Source organism: Etheostoma cragini, chromosome 13, assembly GCF_013103735.1.
Source record: "Etheostoma cragini isolate CJK2018 chromosome 13, CSU_Ecrag_1.0, whole genome shotgun sequence".
Taxonomy (NCBI): domain Eukaryota; kingdom Metazoa; phylum Chordata; class Actinopteri; order Perciformes; family Percidae; genus Etheostoma; species Etheostoma cragini.
Window position 1 is genome coordinate 2,459,059 of NC_048419.1, and position 19,989 is coordinate 2,479,047.

The window sequence follows — 19,989 nt, forward strand, 5'->3', positions numbered from 1 at the left end:
ATTCACATCAGCTGTGTGCTTGGACATCAGGTGGTATTTCAGACTGGCCGTGCTGCGATGATGGTCTGGTCAATGGAACATTTGGTAACTTTTAAAAAGGATACTTTCCATCCAGAATCTTATCGGCGTCTATATATAGTACATTTGCTACTAATGGATCTGAATAATTCTTCCACCACTGGTATTGCTATGGTGACAATACCATGCAAAAAGTTGCATCTGCACTACTGGAGCTGTGGCAGCTTTATTCAGGAGGACAGAGACATATTTAGAAGTATACAGAAATATCAACTGATGTGGATTTCATCTTTTGACGTAGTGGCGTGTTATAGCACAACCAGCAGGCTCTCACTCCAGAGAGCCAGGACCAGACTGAGTTTGGCCTCCGGTGTGGGCAGCTGGAGCTGGGCCACAGCCAGCGTCTCTGCCTGCTGGAGCTGCCGCAGGGCCTGGAGGTGGGACACAGGGAACTGCAGACCCTGCACAGACAAACGCACCCGGGGACATTCTCAACCAAGCGTCACGTACAGTAAGGACCGTCTCAAACCTTGGTACTGTGTTTATAGCCGCGCAATGGCTCACACACCCTGCCATATACCAGACTAGGCAGTAATTATTGCATTTATGACCAATACACATGCCAATAGTCTTTCTCTCTATGCTTTCAGACTTTCCTACGTGCAGTTCTTATGAAGAACTTCAGTTAGTATTAAAAACTATGTTTAGTCTACATCCAGGCTCGGCCGGCAGCGTGTTAATGTGGTGTTATCATTGTGCCAGCCTTGTCCTTTAAAAAGAGTGAAGAAGGGAAATTACAGCTTACCCTGGAGATGTCCTGCTCCTCCTCTTCATCACAACTCTCCCCCATCATGTGGCTCTCCCTCGGGTTCTTCAACGAATGTAAGACAAAGACTACCAGCTCTGTGGCCTCGTCCTGTCACACACAGACACAAACACACACACACACGAGTATGTCACTGAATTCAACCTTTCCTGTTTATCAGGGTGTATGTGAGCATTGATGGACTTACTGTTCTCTCTTGGCTGGGCTCCACTGTTATCACCATATGGTCTTTAAACCTCAAACACACGGCATCCTCCAAGGCAGGAATCCTTCCAGCTGTGACACACACACACACACACACACACACACACACAATGGCAGAGTGAAATATATTATTGTGCACATTATATCCAGCCCATTGCACATGTTTCATGTTTGAACACACACACACAACCCGAGAGCAGCTCACATGGTGTTAGCAGCTCTTGTTGGACGTACGGTGGCAGTCTGTTGGTGATGAAGTCCCTCTTCATGTGAGTGGAGCGGACTTCCTGCGTCCCTGTTTCCATTTCATCAGCCAGAGATCTGAGGCCTGCAGCCAGCTGCCTGCTGACGCCGAGGCCTTCAGTGTTACCCTGAACACAGCCGACAAACCCCCAGAGTCTGTGTAAATGCTTGTTGCTGAAGAAGTTTAAGGTAGAAGCTTGCTAACACTGTATCTGAAGTCTCTTTTATATAGACCTTAGTGGTCCCCTTATACTGTATCTGAAGTCTCTTTATATAGACCTTAGTGGTCCCTAACACTGTATCTGAAGTCTCTTTTATAAAGACATTAGTGGTCCCCTAATACTGTATCTGAAGTCTCTTTTATAAAGACATTAGTGGTCCCCTAATACTGTATCTGAAGTCTCTTTTATAAAGACATTAGTGGTCCCCTGATACTGTATCTGAAGTCTCTTTTATAAAGACATTAGTGGTCCCCAAATACTGTATCTGAAGTCTCTTTTATATAGACCTTAGTGGTCCCTAATACTGTATCTGAAGTCTCTTTTATATAGACCTTAGTGGTCCCCTAATACTGTATCTGAAGTTTCTTTTATTTTTATAAATGTATTGTTCCCAAACTCTTTTAGCTAAAAAGCTGACAGTATCATTTTTATTTGTGTCGCAGTTGTCCAAACTTTTACCAGTAAGAATCTTCTGGGCATGCCCTCTCTCAGGCTCACTTCAGTCTTGCTGCGGTCACACAGCAAGCTGGGAAATGTGTCCAGCAGCAAATCCGCCCACGTCCTGAGGTAAGGACAGGGAGAGAGGGTCACAGAACGTGGCATTCTTAATCGGCCACATCACACACCACAACGCTACAGATACAAATATTTGGTACAGCCCTAGACGGCATGGTGTTGAAGTGAAAGTTGCATTGAAGAGGAGTCCCATACATTCTCTGGTAAGTGCTGAGAGTCAAGTGGGTGGAGTGGTCCACTCCTGCTGGGGTGTTGGCTTGATGGATGGTTCCTCTGGGAAAGTACAGAAGATCTCCCGCCTGTGGAGGGACGGGACGACTCACTCGGACGCAAAACACACAACTCTATTTTCTATGACAACAACATATTCGTACATGATTTGTGTATGAATATGTGTAGGTTGTCGGCGCTGTACCTTTAGTATAATATCATGGGTGGGACTGCCGATCCTGTCCTCGGACTCCACGCAGTACTCCGCTGCCAGAGGGACTGTAGGATTGTAGAGAAGCCAACGCTTCTGTCCCTCCAGCTGTAGTATGAATACCTGGGAAAGAGCATCCCGTTGGCATCAGAAGAAGAAGAAGAAGAAGAAGAAGAAGAGGAAGATACAGGGAAAATTACATTTTTACACTCCATTTTTGTTACGCATTACACACGGGCCTGAAATACACACATGCACAGACCTTACACATGCATTATTGGAGAGATGTCAGAGTGAGCGAGCATTGTTCAGTGCCTTGCTCAGGGGCATCTCGGCAGTGCCGAGGAGCTGAAGTGGCAGCTCACTGTACTCGGTCCTAGGGCTGGGCGCGATATCAACATATTTTCAAACGAGATATGGGATTAGAAGATGCTTTCTATATCATTATAGTGTAATGTTACAACGCAGAGCCTGGGTTTGCATCCCTCCTCTCACTCTGTGTGCGCCCCGGTGAAACACCGCGTTAGACCAGTAGTCCTCCTGGGTGTAAATAACTTCAGTAGATGTGAGAGAAAGCACCTGCTCCCGCTGGACCCAGCGGGAGACGGGACCCCAGTGACGAAACAGACATTTCACACACAAGGCGATTGTAGCGCGTGTGATGCACCTTCAACCCGCGCTGGACCGGTTCCTGATAAACCAGCCGTCACTCTGGGAGTAGAGAATCCAGTCTGCGGTGCAGTTCAGACAGTTCCATGTTAAACCAGAGGACCGGCATTGGGACAGCTATTGTGTGACAGCTATTTGAAAAACATATACCAGGCTTTTTTTTTTTTAAGGGGGAGATATAAGCACGGCACGGCTAGCAGCTAGATATGTATTCTCTGCACAATACAAGGCAAAATAAATGGAGTTTACAAAAATTATCACTTTTTTTATTGCTTCAAAGCACCCTTTGAGGGACATGCACATCCTTTGTTTAGTATCTATCCACACATCTTATATCTTTTACTTGTATTATAATATCAGAAGTATTTTCTAACTGGTGTTGTTTATATGTATGTGTGTTCTTATGCTTTGGCAACACAGATGGATTTTTTTTGTTATGCCAATAAATCAACATGAAATGGAAATTGTAAAGTAACAATTGGCTTTATGGTCCAAGAAAGTTTTTCTATAATACCCTCCAGTCCATTGCTCGCTCTCTCTCTCTCTCTCTCTCTCTCTCTCTCTCTCTCTCCCTCTCTCTCTCTCCCTCTCTCTCTCTCTCAATTTTCCATTTCATGTTGCTTTATTGGCATGACAAAAAATCCATTTGTGTTGCCAAATCATAAGAACAAACATACATATAAACAACAACAATAAGTAAAAACATCTGATATACATCTGTAAACAGGATACTAATGATATAATTGTAGATACTAAACAAATTTCAATTAGTGTTGATTCTAGCGGCCCCTGAAGAAAAAATTGAGTCTAGTCATGGATTTACTGTTGTACCTCGACATCATCATAGTGAGCCGGAAGGCCCTGGGACTCCTGTGGTGTGATGTAGACGTTAGAGCCCACCAAGGCTCCAAAGAAACACTCCAGCTTCTCCTGGATCCTCCACAACTCATCCTGACAACACACAGCAACAAGAGACACACTCAGTTGTGTGATTCGAGCGTTGAGGAGAGAGAAAAACAATGGCAGCTTCAAGGAATGCATAGATGGACCGATATATGGACTAACATTAGCAGTAGCATCACCTGTCCCAAAGGTATCCCGCTGTTTGAAAAAGTTGAGGTTTTAAAGTGCTCATATTATTCTTTATGTCTTTTTCCCTTTTTTCCCTTCCTTTCCCTTTTACCCCAGGGCCCTCATACTCTGCTTCTGACTGGCTAGTAGTCCTTCCTAGGTACCGTCGGGGCCTGCCCTCATATTCTGCTTCTTACTGGCTAGTAGTCCTTACCTAGGTACTGTCAGGGCCCTCATACTCTGCTTCTGACTGGCTAGTAGTCCTTACCTAGGTACTGTCAGGGCCCTCATACTCTGCTTCTGACTGGCTAGTAGTCCTTACCTAGGTACTGTCAGGGCCCTCATACTCTGCTTCTGACTGGCTAGTAGTCCTTACCTAGGTACTGTCAGGGCCCTCATACTCTGCTTCTGACTGGCTAGTAGTCCTTACCTAGGTACTGTCAGGGCCCTCATACTCTGCTTCTGACTGGCTAGTAGTCCTTACCTAGGTAGCCTACTGAGCATTTGCGACTCCCAACAAAGATGGGACAGAAGTGCGATGTCTCACTCTGGAGCTAAAACAGAGAGCTCAACACACAGGGTGAAAAGAGGAGCTGCAGCAATGTGCAGTACAACAAATATATGGTCTTTTCTGAAAATTAAACCACATAAACCTATTCTGGTACAACCCCTAAATACAGTTCTGAACCTGAAAATGAGCAGAATATGAGCACTTAAAAACCACTAAAATGTTCCGTCACACCGTTCCGAGCTGTTTTTCATGAGTCGTAGAAATCCCTCTGGCAATGTGCAGTGTGTGAAATAATAAAAAACATTGTGTCCTAGAAAAAAAAGTTGATGTGTTCTACCCAGACATTTTAAAAATAATACATACGTTTCTGCTGAAGGTTATCATACCATCAGAATGTCATACCGGCCCATGTCTGCTCTCACCTTGAACCTCTGCGGCTGGTGGAACTGGATGGTGGCCTTGTTCTGAACGAAGTCCTTATTGAGAACACTGTTCTTAACTTGGCCCTGCTTGTTCAGCACTTTCTTCTTGCCGTTGATGCAGCGGACCACGTTGACGTCCCTGCAGTATTCCAGACCCTGAGAGCACAGGCTCCGCAGGTCCGACAGCTGGAACAGAGACTGGTAGTACGAGGCTGTGTGGGGATCGGACCTCTGCAGGTGGAGGGGTTTCTTCTCCCAGTACTCCCTGAAGAACTGCTCGGTCCCCATGGGCTGGATGAGGCTCTGGAACAGGCTGCCCGGGCTGCTGAAGCACAGAGGGGACGGAGTTCCGCTGGGCTCTGCCCTGCTCTGTTTAGGAGGACGCGGCTCAGAATCACCGCCCCGTCTCTTTACGTTGCTTTTCTTTGGCATTTTAACCTGAAAACAGGAACAGATTACAAAAATATATCCCAAGTGAGACGCTGAACTGAAATCCGGCACAGAAGCAGAGGTACTGGAGAAATTATTTGCTGTTAATTAGGCTGCAATTAACAATAACTTTCATTGCTGATTGGCCTTTCGATTAGCTGTTTGGTGTATAAAATGTCAGAAAATGGTGATAAGCGTTGACCATCAGTGTTTTAAGGCTGCACGATTAAATACAACCATAATCCCAACAGAGTCATTGGGAAAACACCTAGAACTGTGACATCTCACCTCAATTCTTTTCCCATTTGAACACTTAGGACACAAGACTAAATCAAATTTGGCTTGCCTGAGCCCTCTGACATGTATCCAAAGACAGAGCACACGGGACGATCACCCATACAAGGCTGCTGTACCCAGTGGTGTATTCTGACGTATTGCAGTGGGTATACTGTGCTTAAATATGTTAGTATGTGGGCCAGAAGCTGCCTTCGGCTGAGTCTAATTTACAAATCCTACTATGGCCACACCAAGAGCCGCCCTTCAATATCATTCACACATTACTATTGGCCAGTAGAAAAGCAATGCATATATGGGGGGGGCAGTAGCTCAGTCTGTAGGCAGTTGGGTTGGGTTAGAGAACCGGGGGGTCGTTGGTTCCTCACCCCCAGACTTTAGTATCCCCATACCAAAGTCTGGGGGTGGACTGTTAGCTGGAGAGGTGCCAGTTCACCTCCTGGGCGCTGCCAAGGTGCTCTTGAGCAAGGCACTGAACTCCCTTTCCAAGGACAGTCCCCTCACTCCAACATCTCTCCATTAGTGCATGTACAGGTACTGAGCACGTGTGTGTAACTCAGGCCAGTGTGTAATAACAGAGTATACATTGTAGTACAGTATACAATACTAGTATACAATACTAGTATTGTATACTTTACTATGATTATTATGAACCCGACCCGAGAATGAAGAAGATTGGGTCGTTTGACTGTCAGATTACGGAAACGTGTCCGACAGCGTAGCTTTGCGCGCTCCCGCGGCTCTCGCCCCGTGGAGCACAGTGACAGTTTGATTGTGGTCCGGTATGGTTATTGGTTACTAATAAATTCTGTTTATGATAGAGTTTAACATCTCCACGGACCCACTCACCTTTACAACAGCGGCTGAGATGAGCCGCTCCACGTGAACAGAGTTGTGTGTTTCCCTAAATATGTCCGACTGGAAACTCCTACCATGAACGTGGTACCAGAACACTGATACTGAGGAACGTGTGACTGTAGAGGGCGCATATGCATACTTTGCATAGTCACATGCATGGACTGGACTGTGTGCATATTAATGGATGTAACCATAGATTGTATATTATTAATAAACATACATGATATACATACATTTTTTTTTTTACAACCTACTGCTTACACATATTTTTAAAACTATGTCTCCTTTTTTCAAAGCTCTACACATAACTCCCACAACTGCACACACACTATGCAAAATGCCTCACATCTCCTTCAACACTGCATTCCAAATGCCATAAACACATCATTTTGCATCAAATGGCAAACATAATTTAATATGATAGTAACTTTTTGGATACACCATGTAGGCCTAGGCTGCACACTGTTGTTTCGAATCCAAAGCTCCTTCGTCTGAGAAGCGTGGAGAACTACAACAGCAATGCATTGTTGGAACTGAGCAAGTGGAGCATTTTGGAAGAGCAAATCAAATCAGTTCCTGTTGGAGTTTTGTGTCTTAGGAAGAGAATCGTGTGTCGTGTCTTGAACAAAAGTGTCTGATGCGATTGACAACGGAGTGAAAGGCTGTGATATGGCGTGATGTTCGGTTTGGTGTGTAGTTTTGCTCTTTGAGTGAGAGCTTTCAAACACCGTGTGACATTTGATTGGCTGTGTAAGCAGTTGTAAAAACCCTGTAACTTCCTGGCACAGAGGGTCCCATTTTCTAAATTGCCTGCGCCAGAGATTGTGCTTGTGTTGTTTTAGTGGGTTTTTCAGCATTTAAAGAAGGTGAGAGAGGCAGCTGCTGGTTTAAAAGTCCAATTCCATTATGAAAAAAGGCCTGGATGTAAATATGACCTATTGTGTAAAAACTGGCTCATACACAGGATGAATCATATCTTTTCAACTATATGTGTATAGGTCCGGTGGTAATGATTGTAACGACTGTGTAACCTCAATGCAATCATATACACTGTATATCATATTGTGTGTGTGTGTGTGTGTGTGTGTGTGTGTGTGTGACTAATGTGTCATTTTAATATTAATATCTGTCCATGTGTTGTTGTCTCTCTCCCTCCCAGCTTTCCTCTCTGTGTTTTTTGGCTCTGGGACCCCATCCATGTCTCAGTGCGTTGTTTGTAATTTTTTGTTTTGTTAATTTTTGAATATGAAAGAAAATAACGAAATTATGCAAAAAACATTTTAAATGACAAATCTTCTGAAGTATGTGTGTGTTATATGTGTAAAGGCATGTGGGCCTTTATCAGTGACGGTCCAGCTTAAAAATGGACTTTTAATAATTAAACTGTTTGCGCTCTCTGCTATGGAACCATGGACTGTTGTCTCTGTTGTGAATGTGATGTCATATGGAAGGTGGAATGTGTCCTCATGCAGGGTCCAGACTGTTGTGATGTCATATGGTAGGTGGAATGTGTCCTTATGCAGTGTCCAGACTGTTGGACTGAATATCATATCGAATTACGCAGAGAGTCAATAGGTGGAGGATACCTTTACTTTAGTAAACCACATTTTAGAAGCAGGTTACACAGTGACTCAAACAGGGCATCATGTCAGACAAGTGGGATGCCTTGAGTCCCGCTCCAGAGGAAGCCGGCGATGCGACGCCGGGAGTGCACTTCATACATCTGGAAGAAGTAATGGACGTATCTGAGGAGCAAGATACCAAGTATGTGTCTTAGGGACAAAATATAGATGATCTATTTGTCCTTAAGTATTGTTTGGCTCTTTTGGACAAAGCTTGTTGTCAATATGAACACTTTATGTTGTGGTGTGTCGTAGTGAACGACAAGAGCTGAGGAGAAGACTCCACGAGGCTGCGACCCGCTGCAGAGAGAAGAGGCAGAACCATGACAGGTTGTTGGAGCACGGACTGGACCTGGAGGCCGAGATAAACGAGACGGAGGCTGAGAATAAATACCTCACCGGCAAAGTGAAAGAGTATGACTCCTGATAACTAGGCGTTTTCTTTCTTATTTTCCTATCATAGGCATCGTGTTAGGACATTGATTAATACTGCATACCAGTGGTGCAATGTAACTCAGTACATGTACTCAAGTACTTATTTGGGTGTTATCTTTTCATGCCACGTTCTACTTCTACTCCGCTACATTTCAGAGAGAAGTATCTTACTTCATACTCTACTACATTCATCTGCATCACAGTTTGAGTTATTAATTACTACTTTTACTTCATCACTAGTAACTACGATTGCTAGTTATTATTATTGTTCTATTATTTAGTTATTTGAACATCTATCTATTACTTGGTTTTAGTTATTATGCCCACATTTGCAGCTGAATGATTAGATGACTGAACACTTTTATTTAATGAACACACTTTCTAAAATGGGAGGATTTTCCTGCATTGTGTACTTGAACTTTTAATACTTACAAATATAAAGTACATTTTCATGGGGTGATGAACCTTCACATACTTTTATTGGGGTAACATTTTCAATGCAGGACTTTTACTTGTAACAGCGCATTTTTCCAGTGTGGTATTAGTACTTTAAGTAAAGGATCTGAATACTTTTTCCACCACTGCTGTGTACACAGCGGCCATTGAGTCTGCTCGGCTCTAAAATTCACCATCTACATTATGTAGTGTTAGTCAGTCTCATACCAACAGGCTAAGAACCAACACAAAGATTCATCATTTTACTCTAAGAATGACAATTAATTCCCATGTGTGTCTAATATCTTGTATCTTATATATATCTAATATATGTAGTTGTGGTTGACTTTGAATTCAGGTTAAAACAGCAGATGGATAACATAAGAAAAAGGAGGGTGAAGGAGGAGGAGGAGGGTGAAAGAGCCCTGCAGCAGGAGCTTCTGTCTGAGGAAGAGAACTGGGAGCGGAGGAATCAATTGACACGTAACATGAGGAAGATGGTGAGTTCCCGCTTCCATTTCTCCTGTTCATAATAGGATAACATTAGAATATACGTATATTTACAATGTCAGTATGTATTGCTTGTGAATGATTAAAGGCTCCATGCATATGGGAGTTCAAAGATTTGAAATACAGAATGTAGCAATGTGTACATTATATACTGCATTGTGTTCAGAAAAATGTCCAGACTTCCGTGCTTTGGCATACTTATGTTTGGAGCCTCCTAGACAATCACTGTTTTATTTCATATCCATATTTCATATGTGTGTGTGTCTGTGTTTGTGAACTTGAGAGTGATAAAGGCCACAGGAGCGTTGTTATCTATAACACTTTGGAGTCCAACTCAATTAAACGTTATATGTGCAATTTGCATCAGTCATGTTGGATTAATTACTGAATGGTAGAGGCTGTCTAAACTCGGGAGCTCGGATGTGCTACTTGTGATTTGTCTTCATCTTAACCCTCATGTTGTCCTCGGGTCAAATTGTCCCGTTTTCCTATATCAGTGTTCTTTTTAATTCCCCATAATAACATGATTGATTCCACACAACGCTCTCTACCAAGTACACATCTCTACTTTCATTAATTTTGGGGTGTCTTATTCCATTTTATAGCATTGTAAAACAAATTGAAGTGTTTTTGAAATAGTATTGAGTAAAAGTTGACATATTTCAGTCTGTGATTATCATCAACATCCATTCTTTTAATTGTAGTTGAAATAATTCCTAATTTCTGCTTTTGTAACTCAAACATGTATAATTTCCTATTAATTAGGTTTATTTACCAACAACAACTGTAAAACTGAATTTAATAAGTTACTGTTACATAGTGTTGAAAACTTTAAAAAAAAGTCACAAACGTTAAAAAAACCCGTCAAAAGTGTTTAAAAAAGGGACAAAAACGTAAGAAAAAGTTGAAAATATTGATGGAAAGCATCAACAAAAGTGTTGATTCTCAAATTTAATAAGACAACACAAGGGTTAATTAGATTAGGAGGAAAACATTTTCAGGACTGGTGGTTGACATTTCATCCTTTTATAGCATACATATTTTATTGTAACAACATATTATATTTGACCAAACAACTAGAGTTTATAGAAAAACAGGATTTTAAAATGATATAACACATATGATAATATGATAGGTTGACAGTGGGACTGGCTCAATAGTCAGTCTTACCTCATTTCATGTCTCACCTTTGTTTTGTGCAGGAAAAGGAGAACAAGAACCTGCTGGAGAAAATTAAGGATTCACCGGCTAAGGTATGAAATCTGCCAAATACTTCTTATCAGAGTTGGAAGAAGTACTCCGATATTTTACTTAAGTAAAGAAACTCTGTTACAATCACAAGTACTGCATTGAAAATGTTACTCAAGGAAAAATACAAAAGTATTAGCAACAAAATTTACTTAAAGGACTAAAACCTGAAGTACTCATTATGCAGAATTGGCCCATGTCAGGATATATTATATCTATGAACTATGATTATTGATGCATTAATGTGTACATCGCTAATTTGTTGGAGCTGGTAGAGGTGAAGCTATTTTTAATCAGAATCAGAAATATTTTATTGATCCCCGAAGGGAAACTCTGTGTTGCAGTCGCAGAAATAGTATAAATATCAGAGTAGAAATATTAATAAAGAAATAAGGAGCGGGGATATGTATGGCATTTACATAGATAAAAGAATGTTACAATACAGTATTTACATATTTAACATAATTAAGGAGTTGCAATGGTGAAAAGCAATAATAATAATAATAATAATAATGATAATCATAGCAGTTGAGTATTGCACACGTTTCAGGCCAGTGTTATTGCACAAAACAGATAATAATGTCCAGTTTCATATCTCTCTATAAGTGTGTGTGTGTGTGTGTCAGACACTTAGAGGGAGGAGTAATAAAGTTTGATGGCCACAGTCAGGAAGGACTTCCTGTGGCACTCTGTGGTGCATTTTGGGAGAATGAGTCCATCACTGAAAGTAGCAAGCCATGGATTGGGTGCGAGACAATGTCCAAGATGACATGTAGTCGATGTCTCGCACCCATTCCGTGGCTTGCTGCTCAAGGTATTATACAATATGTATGCATACATATTTACATATTACTTTACATACTGCCGGGTAGCTTGGGAATTTCTCCCTATGGACCAGTAAAGTCTTAATGACATAATAATGTCAATTTATGTAATGGATCTATTTTGAAGTGGTGGTAATCTACTGTAAGTCTGCAAAGTAATTAGTAACTGAAGCTGTCAGATGAATGTAGGGATGTTCTTTAAGTAAGAGGTTCCCCTCTGGGATGTAGTGAAGAAGAAGTAGCAGAAAATATAAATATTTATGTAAAGTATCTTAAATTTGTACTAAAGTACAGTGCTGAGTCAGTGACAGAGCTGTAGAAAAAACCCACAGCCACAACTAAAAGGAAAAGCTGGGGTTGATGTTCATGACATGGTGTTGCATCCCAATCCTATTTTGAGCTTCTTCTCTTCCAACAGGGACAACTGTCTCTGGGACAGGGACATCAGGAACAAATACAACTGCTGGGGACAACTGAGCAGGAGTACAAGGTAAAACTGCCGTCCTTTACTGATGTAAAGTAATGTAATGACATATTCTTCCAAAGTGCTTACCTGTTCAAATAGCACATTCATTCAGTTTTAAGTCATAGTGTGCGTTGGTGGTTGACTTGTCGTGTGTTTGACAGCAAAACCTGGAGCAGGTTCAGGAAGTCCTGCGTGGAAAAGACGAGGAAATAGAGCAGGTATGAACACCTTTGTGAAATCTTGTTTGCCAAGTGTTTCTTAGCTTCATCTTGTTTAAATCAGAGTTGCTGGACAGTTGATGAAAATCTGACTGTCTTTTAATCTGTATCTTGCAGAAATCCATGACCTTGATTCAATTCAATAACACGATAGAGGAGAGTTTGAACAGCATCAAGGTATGTTGTACTGTGTGTGTGTGTGTGTGTGTGTGTCAATATTATTGTACCTTTCAGACATTTCATCTGTCTTCTGCAGAAGCTCAAGCAGGATCAGCAGAAACTCCGAAAGCAGCTGAGCAGGACACAAGAGAAGCAAATATTGTGATTACTGCATTATTATTTTGCTGGTTTTATTAGTACACCAGTCAAAAGTACATCTTAAAAATAACCCAGTCTGAGTGGAGTTGTCTGTTTTCTCACATCTGTCTGTTGTTTGGTTTGACAGAGCTGCATTGAGCTGCACCAAGGTGAATATAATTTCCAATAACCATATATAAACATATATCAACACAACGCCAACAGGACTTTGCTTTATAAGATAAGACAAGATGAGATAAGATGAGATAAGATGAGATAAGATGAGATAAGATAATATAAGAAAACCTTTAATTGTCCTACAGTGGGGAAATTGCAGTTCGCAACAGCAAATATAAGAGCAAAGATAGATAAGTGTGCAAGATACAGCAAACTGTATTACACAATAATTACACATTAAGCAGTAAATTTCACTATGAAAACTGCCAACGAAAAGTTATGCACAGATTAAATAATTATGGCACTTGGATATGTTGCACCCAGTGTTCATTGTGGAGTCTGACGAAGGTTATTGAGATACCATGAGAAGATTGATACCACTGTCATACCTGGTTGATAAATATGTAGCTGAGTTGGGTTAGCTTAGCATAAAGACTGAAGGCAAGGGGGATTTAAGTTTTCATATTTTGTCCGAGGGTGAAAAAATCCACCTCTACGGTAATCATTTACATTCACGTCATGTCTCTGGCTCTATCTGCGGGACTGTTTTTTTTTGGCTGGGCGCTGTGAAAGTCACCGTGGCACCATGAGGTTGCCCAGACAACCGGCGTAGACTTCAGGAGGTTACTCCAGGCCAGAAATAGTTCAGGACATGACCCACTGTAAAACCACAATGTGTTGATTGTACAGATTTTGTAATGATCAAACAAATGAGATGTGGCGTGTTTATTAGTCCGGACTTCTGTCCATCCGTTAGACAGAGAGAGGTTTGTTGTTAGACCCATTTCAAAGACTCTATGCTAAGCTAAGCTAACGTGGGGTTGCTGGCTTTAGCTTTCTACAGTGGCTTGAGAAAGTGTACACACCCAAGATAAAGTTGATTAAAAAGAGGAATAAAAAAAAAAAATTAAAATTGGAAATTAATCTCAATGCCTTAATTAAAAAGGATGTGGGAAAATCCACCCTTTTAAGATCACCAATTTTATTTGTGAACGAATAATGTATTGTGAATAAATGTTCTTCCTTGAAATACAAGGGCATAAGTATACACACCCTATGTTAAATTCTCATGGATGCATAATATCCTGATCCATGAAATAATTGGCCTTTAATAATAAAAATCTGCCTACCTCAATGGGAATTTAACATAGGGGGTTGTGTATTTTTGCCCCCTGTATTTTAAGGAAGAACATTTATTTATTTACAATACATCATTCATTCACATATAAAATGTGTGTCCTTTAAAGGTTGGATTTTCCGAAATTTTTTAAATTAAGGCATTCATTCCAAAACACGTTTTTACTACTCTTTTTAACAACTTTAGCTTGGGTGTGCAAACTTTTCAAGAAAGTTGGACGAGTGTATTTCCCTAGTCACACTATTTACACAAGATCTGTATGTCATAGAAGAGGCAGGCCTACTTCTAAGATGTGTGACGGAACTTTCTGTTATCTTTGTAGGATAAGAAGAGTGGAGAGGACAAAGATGGGAAGCCCCTAATGAAGAAAAAGTACTTGTCTCTTCCACAACAGCCAACCACAATTTTTACACAGTATGTCAACCAAAACAGAAGCGATCCCTTTCCTTTACTACCACACGACCACCAGTTGACCAGGTGGTCGTGTCTGAAGAGGCTGTGGGAAGGAGTAAAGGTAGGAGGATGCATCCTCTGTTGTGTCCTCCTTTCTGGAGGTATCATTGCCTCCATGGTGCCTGTCTGCAACTACCCGGATCCTGACTGCAACCTTTGGGACATCACTTTCAACCTGCTGGAGCCCTACGGCCAGCTCCACCAAGCCCTCCGCCTTTACTAATAGCCAGCTAACTACATGATGCTTGTACCATCGAGGGGGAAAAATAGAGATTATGATTCAATTAAAAGAACATATCCGTGTCCTGGTAGCTTCCCTGACTGAGCGCACGCCCCTTACACTTAGGCCCCTCTTTTCTGTCTTCAGTTATTCTGTCCAATGAAGGGCCCAATAAAAATTAAAAATAATATCCAGATCCACATACAAACATTGAGTCAACAGACACATTACAGGTTGCAGTGTGTGAAAACTAGTTTGCCACGAAGTTTAACAGGGAGCTAAAAGTAGTGACTGAACATATAAGTAGCAAAAAGTAATGGACAAATGATACATGCACATATTCAGAGTTATTTGTAGAGCATATAATCATAGAAGGATTGCCATACCAATCTACATTAGGACACCATGGAAGGAAGATGTCTCCCAGGTAATGTTGGGAGAGAGGTGTGCAATGTTGCATCTCTGCTGCACGCGCATGCAGTAGTGGAATCAATCATGTGAGGCCGCATTGTTTTGCATGCAGGTCAATGTGTGAACTGTGTGCAAGCATTGGAGCATGCATGAGTGAGTGTGAGAGGCAAATTAAACAGGCTTTGCACTGAATTCAGGTTATAAGCTGCAGCTGAACCTTGGATTTCCTTGCTCCTGTGCCTAAATGATTCCAATATGAATCGGGCTAAGATGATAGTGAAGATGACATGCTGTGACCTCTGTTCTTGAGACTACCCTAAACCCATTACTGGGATCATTCAAAGACATAGTTATATGGAGGAAAGTGTCTATGTAAGCGTGCCGGAGAGTGTCACTTGACAGAGACAGGGATGGGCCCCATTGGTGGCACCCTTGGCCAGAGCTGGCATAACAGGTTAGAGGTTTAATGACCTGAGAGGGAAGGCCCAGCTGGCGTTTTGGAGAGAAAAATTCATCTAAAGTTGTACCTTTAGTTCATTTGCAGTAATTAATATAGTTACTGGCACAGTCAGTTAACAAAGTGAAAATAAACATAAAAACAAGAAATGTGTCCAGTTGCTGTAATCTGAAATTGAAAGGCCTCAGAGGAAATGCAGTTATCCCTTTCCCCAAATGAGGCTAATATACATCATAGACATAACATAGCCTTGATATCTGGAGCTCCATGACTGGGTGTGCAAACCCACATGAAGGAGAGTTTTGTGAACGCCTGAGGGAAAATTCAGTGCAAGTGATAATCTGCAGTGACTTTGTCAAAAGAGAGAAAGTCCTGTGCAAACACAGGACCTCCACCAGAGGGCACCAGGAGAATACAAAAGTATTTTTGACACACTGACTAGGAATAACATAGTACCTGTGCATGGCATAGACATTTGAAATAGATATATGACTTAATGTTAAGTTCATATCTGATATGCATTCTTTATTTTGGGTCATTGAAAATCATTAAGACCCTTATTCTTTCAGATTTGGGTCTGCATTTCCAGGTTAGATGTGTATAACAAATATGACCAAATTTGACATTGACATGAGTTTAAAAAAACATCATACAACAGTCTAATGGTTTGTCCCATCATGTTGTCACTCTGAGGGCAGGTCACACTGTCTGTGGAGGGTCTTTGGGATCATCACTGACTGCAAGCCCTCCCCACCAACTTGTGAGTCATAACTTCATGTCCAATGTGCCGAATGAGTTTCCGACAACACCGGTTGTTTTTAATTTACCAGGGTGGAGGACGAGTCACTTGCCTCTTAAAAACTGGATCTGTAGTTGATGTCCCTGAACCGCAGCGCTGTGAACAGACCACGTTATCATTGTGTTGTTGTCAAAGCACACACACAAACAGTCACACACAGACACACAAACATTTTAACCACATGGGCCAGACTGGGGCCAGCTGCTGTTTAGTTATTTAGCTGCGGAAGGCTTCAGAAGCCAAGTCAGACAGAGAAATAAAGTAGGAATTAGGAAAATGTTAATTAACAGCTTGCTGTATTACAACAAACCAATCAATCAATAAACCTACGGTAACAGATTTATGTTCACATCAATAAGAAATCTATGCATGAAGAAAATAGCCTTTGAGGCCTACAGTATTCTAGTTACTTCATTTCTTTTTTTTAATCTGTGCCAGTGTCCTGAATTTATTGTTCAGAATTTTGCTTCATCATGAAAGTATATATCAAACAAGTGATGTTGATAAGGAAAAGACCATAAAGAAAAACTGACAATTTCTGCACTGTAAGAAATAAATCTGTAGAAAAAGAGATAATGTCCTGGTGGAAAATGAACAGTACCTTTTCTGTTAAGGTAACGGAAATTTCTGTTAATCCAAAGAAATAAAATACAAAAAACCATTACAGAAGAATCCCTCATATTAACACAGTATATCATCCCTTCATTCCACGTACTTTTCTTGCATTGTGGCTAGTGTGTGACCTCAAACGTTATTCACCTGTCCTTTACACGTAGTTATCAGCTTATCGGATGCAATGTAATGCAATGTAATCCATTACAACAGCCCTTCATTAATAAAACCCGCCTGACTTTTATATGTTTAGATTGCCAGATCATTTTAGAGGCTGCAGTGTGTGGTCCAGTTGAATTGAATAACATGATCTTTAGATCGTACCTCAGAGTATTTTGCAGGAATGTACATTACTGCCATCCAAAAGAACAACACCCACAGCAGCAAACAGTTGTACTTCCACTTGCTGAGAGCACTCAGAGCATGTACAAGTGCAGTTTTAAAAGTCCAAAGTGAGTCTCGGGGTAAGATTTTCCTCCAGAGTAATGTTCATCCATCAACACTGACAGCCATGCAGAAAGTGATAGCCAGACTATTACTGCCAATGCAAATAAATGGACTGATTACTCTCTTATGAAAGCTGCCTTCAGGAGTGTGAGGAACATTTTTCTCCCAGTTCCTATCCAGCTTGTACACTCTAAACCTAGGCGTGATTAATGCAACTTTAAGGTGTTAGTTAAATGTCAGGTTAAGACAAACAAGGATTTGATTTCAGTATAAAGATAAAATAAAACATTTCACTGTTCCTCACAAATGGAGACAAATACCTTTGATATATTCTATTATTGATCTCCATTGACATTTTTGAGAAGTTTGTTTTAGATTTTTGTTTTGCATTTAATAAGAACAAGTAACAATTGGTGAAATCCAGATACATTGTATCTATAATATCATGTTGAAAAAAGAGTTCCTGGTTGAAGTATATTTGGGGCAAAAATGTATTCAGTGTGCACTGCAATTTTCAGAACCTTAACTTTTTAGGTGCCTTCTTTCAAGGTTTTTAGCAGAAAATCACTGACACTCAAAAACTTGGGGCAGGGAGAAATCCACTGTTTTTTTGGCAGAGAACCATGGCTTCAGACTGGGAGGTTCTGCAAACTGCCCCAGCAGTTAACGATGGAAATCACTGTTGGATGAAGCCGACAGAACCGCATCATCTGCAAAGAGCAGACACTTTCCTGTCCCCGGCTGCAAGATCCTGTCCACGAAGATCCCAAACAGTCCATTTACAGAGTCGGTGATGAGGGACAACACTGCCAGAGCCCAACATTCAATGACAATGTGCTTGACATTCTGATGCTTGTCACATAAGAAAAAAACTCCCATGGCCCCTCAATTAACCTTGCATGGGTGAAAACCTGGCTGAGTATTCCGTGACCTGGATAGAATTTGCACTGCCCCTCCTGAATCTGAGGTTCTGGGCCTCCTTGTAAGTACCCTGGCATGAGCTGTCCCAGGGAGAATCATGGGTGTATAATAATAAGTGGATACAACATTTGAGGCGGAGCCCTGTTTATTCTTATGGGAGTTGCTCAGTGGTGCCAACAGATATTTAGACAACAATGATTAGGATGAGCTAGTCTCGCTTGCCAGACCTATCTCCACAGCGCTCCAGAGTAAGGTCTGGCTCCTCCACACAGAGCCTAGATTAAGGTCTAGCTCCTCCACACATAGGCTACGCTTGTTTGCATTTCTCTGGACGCTCTGCAAAATAGTCTCTGGAAGGAAGTTTTTTTGGTGGTTGCTAATTTGTCCGTAACAATTTCCACCAATCAGTCCAAAAACATCCTAGTAAGATAATAAATGTATTTGTCTAAATCATTCACAGAAAGAATCAAGCAGGCCTGCTTTGTTGCGTTATTCAAATTTTCTTCAAAACATGCCATTTTCAGCAATTGGCTTGCTAGCTTGGTGTTTGTTGATGTTTTCCAAAACCAACAGAGTAATTTTGAGAGAGTTGTGATCATCACACTGATTCACAGATGTTTCTTTCCAACTCAAAATGTCTCAGTCTAAGTAAGTCCATGGGAAAAAAGTCTTATGGGGCCCGAGGGCGTCATGTGACGGCCCGTTGCAATTCCACTTTTGGCCTGAAGAGTGTAAGCAGTGTGATTCCCAAATAAATGGAGAACAACCCGCGGTCTTCCTCTTTTTAAAATTGGGACCCACCACCCTGGTAGTTCACCACCAGATCATTTCCCCAGTTAGGGCCAGCAGTTCTCGTCCCCTGCTGAACACAGTCTGGACCCTGGCCCTAACCCAACCACCAAAGCTGCAGCCCTTCTGGTTTCCCCAGTACCTATCCGCATCTTCAAGCCAGCCTCCTTTACCTTCACTGAAAATCTCCTGACCACACCTCAGAACAGCTGCCTCCACAAGGACCATGGACCCGTGGACCAGTTCTCCCTCAGCCATCACCCCTGCTCCTCTCTCCACCCGAGTGTCCCAGACATACGGCTGCAGATGTGATGATGTAACCACAAAGTTGACCAATGACCTTTGAACCAAGGTATTCTGGTAACACTTATGCGTGATGTTTGTTATGGCTCAAAGATCACATCGGCACAATACCAAGATAAAAATACTGCACACTTCAACATTTTCTGAGCTGTGCATATTGTACAGAGTATTGTGTACTTAGTGTAGGCAAGCAGTTTGTGGCAGGTAGATAGATAGATAGATAGATAGATAGATAGATAGATAGATAGATAGATAGATAGATAGATAGATAGATAGATAGATAGATAGATACGGGAAATGGGAAATTACGGTGTTACAGCAGCAAAATCAGTCACACAGCACAGAATATAAATATATATGAAATACTAGGATGGAAAAACATACACACAATACACAGGAAATAATAACAGGATAAAATACAAGAACAAATATTTGAATGTATACAAGTTGGGAATACAAAACTGTGCATCTGCTTAAACCTTAAATAGTATGATAAATATGTAG

At 41.3% G+C, this 19,989-nt stretch overlaps 2 protein-coding genes across 2 annotated transcripts; one reads left to right on the top strand and one right to left on the bottom strand.

Moving 5' to 3' along the window:
• Positions 1 to 187: 187 nt before the first annotated feature.
• riox2 (ribosomal oxygenase 2) lies at positions 188 to 6,819 on the bottom strand. The gene is made up of 10 exons (XM_034890555.1): positions 6,695 to 6,819; positions 5,123 to 5,560; positions 3,950 to 4,069; positions 2,444 to 2,572; positions 2,224 to 2,327; positions 1,972 to 2,074; positions 1,254 to 1,419; positions 1,032 to 1,120; positions 824 to 934; positions 188 to 479 (listed from the first exon to the last, which is right to left on the bottom strand). The coding sequence occupies exons 2-10, from the start codon at positions 5,552 to 5,554 to the stop codon at positions 327 to 329; spliced, it is 1,407 nt and encodes a 468-aa protein (XP_034746446.1). The 5' UTR covers positions 5,555 to 5,560; positions 6,695 to 6,819; the 3' UTR covers positions 188 to 326.
• A 1,444-nt stretch (positions 6,820 to 8,263) lies between these two features.
• On the top strand, positions 8,264 to 12,958 carry LOC117955951 (trichohyalin-like). The gene is made up of 9 exons (XM_034890754.1): positions 8,264 to 8,467; positions 8,581 to 8,739; positions 9,554 to 9,695; positions 10,908 to 10,958; positions 12,217 to 12,267; positions 12,405 to 12,461; positions 12,579 to 12,638; positions 12,718 to 12,782; positions 12,907 to 12,958. Exons 1-9 carry the CDS (start codon positions 8,349 to 8,351, stop codon positions 12,956 to 12,958), a joined length of 756 nt encoding a protein of 251 aa, XP_034746645.1. The 5' UTR covers positions 8,264 to 8,348.
• The last annotated feature ends 7,031 nt before the right edge of the window (positions 12,959 to 19,989 follow it).